At 31.5% G+C, this 8,584-nt stretch overlaps 1 protein-coding gene across 1 annotated transcript; it reads right to left on the reverse strand.

The window, feature by feature from the left end:
* Nucleotides 1–793: 793 nt before the first annotated feature.
* On the reverse strand, nucleotides 794–8,378 carry LOC142356243 (uncharacterized; the record flags this gene model as incomplete). The annotated part of the gene is made up of 4 exons (XM_075408189.1): nucleotides 794–1,481; nucleotides 1,939–2,158; nucleotides 5,490–5,611; nucleotides 8,228–8,378. Coding segments are annotated over 4 exons (564 nt in total), but the record flags the coding sequence as incomplete, so codon positions are not given.
* Between the last annotated feature and the right edge of the window lie 206 nt (nucleotides 8,379–8,584).

Consider the following 8,584-nt stretch of genomic DNA (forward strand, 5'->3'; position numbering starts at 1 on the left):
TTTTAAACGTTCGATAGCGTTGAAACTTTTTGGGACTAACTATACATCAGATAGTCTAAATCACTCAATTTTGCTGTTGTTCTTTTTTAATTCCTAGAGCCATCTCTTGCCAAGTAGATTTTGCGCATGTAGAGTAGAGCTGTTTTGATTTTTTCTCCTTTTTTATACACAATTTACATTAAGTTGTTCTCTCAACTGTCTAACAGTGCTGGGCTTACAGTTTGTGTTGACTTGCTAGCTCAATTTATAGACTAATTCACATAAAGCGGAACAAAAATTTTTGCTTAGATATTTTTAGACATTGCAAAAACTAGTCGAGATTCTAAACACATAAGTTATAGTTCAAGTTATAAGTTAGAACTAAAAAATATACACTGAAAAATTATAAAAGGTTATACATCTAGAAAAAAATTTCTCAACAGTTAGTGTCGAGTACTCTATTTTTGTGTCGGCATAGACGCAGAATTTGTTGCATTTTGAAGTTAGGTTGTTTTAAGCATTTGGGTTATACGAAAGGAAACTGATAGCTTGAGAAAAAATTCAAAAGAATTTGATTCACGTTGGAATAAGAAAATAGAGTTTTCAAATTACTATGAAAATACCAAAGTTTTTTCTTGCGTTGTATTGCAAAAATTCACAGATAGAAGTTTCCTGCCTAATTTAATTGGATTATCTACTTTGATCGGTTCTACGCTAAGCTAGGGGTTGACCTGATATTATATTAAATTTGACAAATTTAACTCAAGCCTTTTTAAGTCTTCACATGGTTGCAGCTAATTTTCTTTCATCAAAATAAAATTTGACAAAAAATATTTTTGAACATATGTACATATCATGTAATGGATCTGCAACTAAAAGTTACTTACATTTGTTACAATTATTTATAACTTATAGCTACGAAAAATTACAATCATCTAAAAATTAGTTTGAGAAATCTTCAATTACATTTTCAGGAAAAGTAGAGCATCAGGACTACCAAGTCCGTCATTGGAAACTTTTCGAGAACCAAGTACTGACAAATTTCTTCTTTCAAATTTTCACACGACAGTTGCTGTTAGTTTTTGACAGACACACAAGGTGACTGCTGCCCGTGAACATATTGTCCGGGTTGTAAGCCCATCATTAGCTGTTCAAGCGGGCAACCGTCGGAAGTCAAATTAACTCACACAAAGATTGGATTCAAATATACAATCGCGTCCGATTTCAAAATTTGGTAAACTCATTACGACCTCAACGACAGCTAAGGCAATCATACAATAAATCGAACAAGTTCACGTCAAATTTTCAGTGTTCACCTCTTCAGTGGTGCTGTTTTCAATAAAAGGTTTTCGCAGTGTTATCGAAAACCCAGCTGAAAGCAGCGACAGAAGGTCTCCAACGATGGTTAATTTGGAATGATTGTTGTTTTTTCTAATGACCTGCCATGATGATGGTCATAATAGTCGCCATGGCATAGATGAACCAGACAGTTCCACACCGAGCTGAAAAATATTGAAAGAATGAAGATGTTAACATTCTTGTGTTATTATCATGATCGATTGGTGATCGTCGCCATGTGCATTAACCGAAACTTGATAGTATTGTTAAGAAACAGGGTAAATTATGCTTAATCCTTATAGACTTTGATTTTCATTTGTCAAATTATTACAAGGCCAGTTCTTGGCAAATATTACCAACCATCTTTCGTCAAACGTCTTGACGTTCTTACTTTCCCAGAAACTTTGGCATATCAAGATTACTCCACGATGTTTCTAGTTTTGCAGGAACTAATAATGACATGAATTTCACTCCTTTTTTGCCCTAGGGTTTTAAATTTTTGCGTTAAATGTTTTGGAGCTTATTGGCGGTTAAAATTCAGTTGATGGTTTTTCGTCTTCTTGCACTTTTTCTACAGGAATTTTGAAGATATAGTTTTTGGAGGATTTGGAAAATGCTTACTGCTGTCACTTGGCTTTGATGTGCCACCACCTCGATTCAATTCCAGGTGGTACAATTCCACTCCATACAGAGAAATATGGAGATCAAATTCATACTCTGTCAAGTTCAATCCCTCAAAGTTCACTATACATGTGTAGTCTGTGGTTGCATTACCCACACAGTCAGCTGGATCTGTCAGGTCTATTAGGCGAGTTTCGTTCACATTTGAACCAGAAGTGTACTGAAAGAGTACTGTTAGAGGAAAAAAGTAAATTAAAACAGCTGTGAATTTTCAAATTACACATTGCGTGAAGTTTGTTGGTTTTTGTTGATTTAACCTAGCCAAACCAATAAAACTTGTGAAGCCCATCGGACAAAAATTTTTAAATTTGATGTCAAAAAGGTCGTAACGATAAGATGCATTAAGCGATTTCCATAAAATTTTGTACTTGAAGAATTTTTACTCGTTTTAAAAAACAAAAAGTCAGAATTTAATCCAAATGTCTTTTTTTAAGTACAACTATTTTTTGTCATTGTAGGCTTTTCGTTTCCAGGTAAAGGCAAAAAAATTTCTAACCGCAAATCTTTCACTAAAACCGAAAAATTTCAAATTTTTTCTGATACGACAAACATTTGAAATGCAGCTCTAATGTTAACAAGGCGTAAGGAGCAATGCTACAGAACGTGAGAAATTTTAATTTGCATCATATTTTAGTTAGTTCTTCAAATAAAAATTTTGAAAACCACTTTGTCATGCTATTTCTTACGGTTTTCCTTGATTTTTTGGACTTTGAAGCCGCCTTTATTTTATTTTACAGTATCGCCTTACTCTTAGTTCTACAGTTAAGTTAGAAATTTAATCCTCAAAAATTGCAGACAGTAAAATTTTGTTGGGTCTCTTTGAGATTTGTTTAGGTTCCACGGACTTTAACACGTGATATCAAAAACCATGCTAAGATTTGTTTTACCAAAAAACACAGTAGCTTTTAAAAATTCTGATTTTTTTCTTTTGTTGAATTATCTTGGAACGACATTCGTCAAAAAGTTGTGTACTCCAAAAAAACCGGTAGTGGTACTGGCTTCTGATTCTTCTAGAAAAAAAGGGCAGCTTTTGAAAAAAAAGTGGTCGGCTCATTTTTCTCAATTTTAAAAAGCGACTCAATCTTTTACTTTTAAGTGATACTAAAATTAAATTTCGGCCGGCAAGTCACCACAAAATGTTTTCATATTCAATTGGTGTGACAATAGTTTTCGTTTTGATATTAGCCAACTTTAGAATAGTAACAAAATCATAATTTTCACCTGAAAAAAGCCTGAAAAAAAAGCAAAAAAGAATTCTTAAATAGTTTAGGTGGTATGCATAAAATTTTTCTTTGTGCAACAAATAAAACAGTAAGAGGAAATAGGTAATTCGGTCCTCTAATATATCACACCCTTAGTAACTTTTTCACCCATAAGATGACGCTATGGCTGAATTCTTTCATATGCTATTATTGACAATTGTTTTACATCATGAAAAACCAAAACTAAAGTACACTTGCTCAGATCATACACCTTTATTTTTCATTTTATTGTAATGGTTTTAGAAAAACTGAAAAATTGAGCTAAAGAAAACTACAAATTTGCGCGAAAGACTTTTTATAGTGAGTATTTCATTTATCGATAAATGAAACACTCACTATAAAAGTCTTTCGTGAAAATGATTTGTAGTTTTCTACTTTTTCTAATATTAAAAATCGGGAGATTGCTGTCAATGAGAAATCAAAACCATTGTTTTGTTTCTCAGTTAACAATCTAAAGGAATTTGGAGGCGATCGTTTCCAAATTCCTTTAGATTGTCAACTGTGAAAGAAGACGTTGATTTTGATTTATCATTGACAGTAATCTCCCAAATTTTAATATTTGGAAAAGGAAAAAATTATAAACGTATGTAAGAAAATAGAACTGAAGAAAACAACACATTACAATTATTGTGTTAAAAAATGAAAAAAAAAAATTCTAAAGAACTCTGCAGAGCTAAATTTTAATAGAGATTCACTAACCACAAAAAGAATCAGAAGTTTTAAGATATAACAATTGGGCAAAAATTTAGAGATGACGTTTTCTTTACGTCACATTTAAAAAATATATATCCAAAAATTTGAATTCCAGAACTTTGAAAGCAATTATTTTGCCTCAAAAAGCCTGCAAAGTGTTCATGAAGCACGCTTTTTTGATGAGTTTATTCGCTTTGTGCCATAATTTATTATTATTCTTTCCGTGGAAAAGATATTTGAGAGAAAACCAAATCAGTTGGACCACTACAAATCCCCCTATTCGCAAATAATTAAATGGCAAATCTCGGCAAATCCATTAGAAAACAGGAAGCTGGCTTCGAATTAGAGTAATGAGATCTCAAGCTGGGAAACATAAAATATGGTGTTATTCAAGGAAAGGTGCATCCACCTGTAATTTGTACACTGCGTATCAAGGATATACATAGGAGAAACAATATAGTGATGTCAAAATAGTTCAGTTAGCAGTTTGTTCTTGTTTAATAACAAACCAAAACGGATCAAATATTCTGATAGACACCAATTTTTTAAATGACTTTGAAGAAAATTTTTGGAACCGCCCTATCAAGTTTAACGTTGATGACGTGGAGCTTCTCTACTTTTCACAAAAGAAACAAACAGAACTGCAGATATCGAAAAAGGGGCAGAAACCATCAGTGTGAAATAAAATGGTAAAGCAGAAAGTGTTTACTTTGTACTGACAGTAACTTGAATTTTGACACACAAGTGAATAACATACACAGCAAAATGAACCAAAAAGTTTGATCTCTTCACCAAATTAGCGAATTAGTCTGGATCATCACATCAGTAATGCCCTTTAATCTCTAGTCCTCCAACACATAACTTGTAGTTCTGTCAATTAAGGAACTCGACAGGAAGCTAATTTGGGTAGCAAACGGTAGCCTCAAAAGAAAACTTACAATTCAATCCGAGCTATGATTGTGCGCAACAAAATATTACAATACAAATTCATAATTAAAAAAAGTGATTCAGCTTTTTGAAATTTATTAATGACAAGCAAAACGTTTTGACGAAAGTTGGGCACTAGAAAAATAAGGGTAGTGGGAAAACTGTTTTGTCCCACTAGGCCAGTAAACAGCTGGTACACTTGATGTCTCCCTAAGGATAAATGTTACTCTTTCTAAAAATTTACAAGAAAATTAGAGAGATGATAAAAACTATAATTCTAAAAAAGAATTGAGCAAAATTTTGATAGCAAAAAAGGAACGATATCACTAAACAAAAATGTTAGCGGTTTTAAAAATACTTCGTATTGTTATTTTTTAAATTAGCATCGGTTAACATAAATTATAAGTTTGTGATAAATGTAAAAGGGTAAAACAATAACTGCTGTGTGTAAGTTGATGTGACCAGTTGCAGATGTTTATGATTTTCCAAAAAACTGCTCCACTTTGTTATTTTTTTTTGAATTCTGTCTAATAACTCCTTGCATAAACCCTCTGTTTAATTAATTTTTACGGTTGACAAATATTTCAGGACTAGAATAATGGTACTCACTGTAAGTTCAATAGTTGCGTTGTTCTTATAGACGTCAATGAGTTTGTCTAAGGATGCAGTCGCCGTGCAATTTTCTATATTTTCTGTGCAGTTGTTCTCGTAATTCAACAACAATTTGAAGTCTAAAACAGGAAACAATCAAAATTTCGTTGGTCTCTCTGTGGCCTAGTAATCTTGTCTATAAGTGTTTTTCTATGCTAATTAGTCCACGTAGCCTATCTGATAGGAGTCAGTGCCTTAGAGAAAAGAATCGAATTTTTTCACAGGCTTCATAAATTGTGATCATGATAGGCGATCATTCACTCACACCGTACCTAACAAATAATGTTAGCTCTTTTGAGATGAATCAAATGCCACAAAATTGTACAACATAAAGCCTGCCGCATTTCCTCTTCTTGAAATTTATTTAAAAAAATAGGATATTATGTTAAATTCTGGTAGCAGCCCAATTAATGCTGCTGTGCGATGAGTATAAAACCAGTTATACATTAGAATATGTGATGCTTCGCACTTTAGATTGCAGCTTAAGTTTTGAAACCTGTTCTTTTACTCGATTAAACCTTATAAAAATTCTGTTTTATTTTTGTATTTATTAAAAATGATATTGTTGCTGTATTTTTGTTTAATGGCCAATGATTGGCGTTTTAATCCTCAAAAAACATGCATAGAAACATGCAATAGAAACATGCAAGTTTGTCCCTCACAGTATTTTTAAAGGTATTCAAATAGTTGGTATAATTTTATTTTGCTCTTCCCCTTCACAACTGAAAGCTCATTATTGATATTAGCAACATCTATGCTCTCGTAAAATCAATGTCATTGTTTTGTTATGTCGAGTAATTCATTTTGATTTTGAAAATAATGAGTTCTGTCGAACAAAACTTGATTTTAGAAAATTTTTTTACAAAACTTGCAAATCTTTTAATCCTTTTTTTCATTTGACCTAAATTTTTGTTGAGCAAACTTAGTGGCTCTTTAATAAACAAAAAAATACTCAAGGATCAACAAATATTATCAGTTGGAAACTCATAAGGACTAATTTTAATCTCAAAGGCCTCATTAATGCGTTTAAAGAAGAAAGTTTTGTATTATATTCAGTTGACAATTTATGAAAATCAATTTGCAATGCCATGAATAATTAATAAATTTGATTTAAATCTACAGTTGGATATTAAAAACAGTTGGATATTTTTAGGTCTACTTAATATTTTCATATATAACATTACGTTTTATCAATCTTTTCGATTTGATCCATATACCGTTTTTTGCTGAAAAAAATCTTCATTAGGGAGAATAAACTATATTGTGAGAAAGTTGTGGACATTTCGTTTTCAGTAGAATGATTGTCCGCATTTTAAATATTTGTAGATTTTGGCTTTTCAATTAGTTTTCTACCAAACTTAATTGTTCTACTTCGACACATTTGGTTTTCATTTAGCTGTATTTTTAAATTCAATTATTACTAAATATCTGCTTTCCAACATTTTTCAATGATATACATTTCGTTCATTCTGCCAAAACAACATTTGCGTATTTATATATATATATATATATATATATAAATTTCTATTTATATATATATATATATTTCTATTTATATATATATATATATATATATATATATATATATATATATATGTATATATATATATATATAAAAATATATATATATATATATATATATATATATATATATATATATCTATGTATGTATATATAGTCAGCAATAGATCAACAAGGAAGACATTTTTAAACAATAACATATCCGTCTAGACGGAAGGAAAACAATTCTATGAATTAATTATAAAAACATACTTTACATGCTTTCAAATTGGTAAAACTGCCTTTTAACCTTTTATTTCAATGAATGCGAATGAAATCTTATCTGAAAGAAATCTTAAGTTCCTGTTGCGAATAAAGGAATTTTTTTTGTAATTGGTCAGAATAGTTAAAGCTTTTTTCCTAGAGATTTAGACGTCAAATCAACTAAACTTACTTTAAACTCTTGTTATTTTTTGCACCAAAACGCTTTGTAATTTCATGAAAAAAATCCGAACAAAAATAACACTTTAAATTTTTTGTTTCGTTGAATTTCGAGTTTTGTGCTGAAGTTGAGCTGTTATCCTCTTACATGCTAGGTGCGTCCGTTTTTCTAAGTTCCTGAAGAATCCTATGGTGCAATAAAAATATTGTGCCTACAAGCTTTTTGTGAAACATTTAAATAGGCTTATATTTAACCGGCTCATATGTTTCTTTTTCTTGTCGTTAGGGTGTCCAAGAACTCAAGGAGTGCCAGGCATTAGTAAGCTGATGGGAGATAATATTTTTGTTCAAAATTTATGTTATCTCAAGATCATGTCAGTTTTAATTGTCATTTCATTTTCGCAAAGACATTGATATAATTCTCAAATTAGGAAATTTAGTTTTTGAAAAATCTGATTGTCAGATTAACAGAAATTTGCAACAAGTTCAAAATATATTTTTGTTGACAAATTTTAGTTTCTTTGACAAATCTCCCTTAACAATAAATACGAATTAATAAATCTGCTTGAGAGATTTTCACCGAGTTCATTTGGTGAAAATTTTTTCCGGTCAAACCAGTTTTTTTAAAATTTCTCTATTCTGTGATCTATTTAGTGAACGGCTGAGCAGGGTTCTCAAATGAGAGAGGGGCGCAGGTCAGATTATTTTATACAAAAGCACGCTGCAGAGCCTCCTAGTTTCTTATATTTTCTTACCAGTTGTATTGACAGTCTTATTAGTCGGATCTGAAAAGCCCTGGTAAGTTTCTCCTTCAGCTGTGATAATATTGCCTACAGCAAACTGTGCTTCTGCTTCAGAATCGGTCACAAGACCACTGTGAACCACGCAAATCACTCCTGGTCCAGCCTGAAAATGCTCAACCAGTAAAAATTAAAACAGGCAGTGTGTAACTGTGCGCAGATAATTCTCCTTTATTTACCATTTTACATCCTTAGTCCACAAATCATCAATTCACAATTATAATTGTTCCGACCCCTCCTGAGGGGGGGAGGAACTATATACTCAAATGGGTTTTTCTTTGTTCAGTCAATTTTGGCCGATCGATATATTCA

This window comes from Convolutriloba macropyga, unplaced genomic scaffold (assembly GCF_964194025.1).
Source record: "Convolutriloba macropyga unplaced genomic scaffold, txConMacr16.3 SCAFFOLD_1810, whole genome shotgun sequence".
In the NCBI taxonomy this organism is placed as follows: domain Eukaryota; kingdom Metazoa; phylum Xenacoelomorpha; order Acoela; family Convolutidae; genus Convolutriloba; species Convolutriloba macropyga.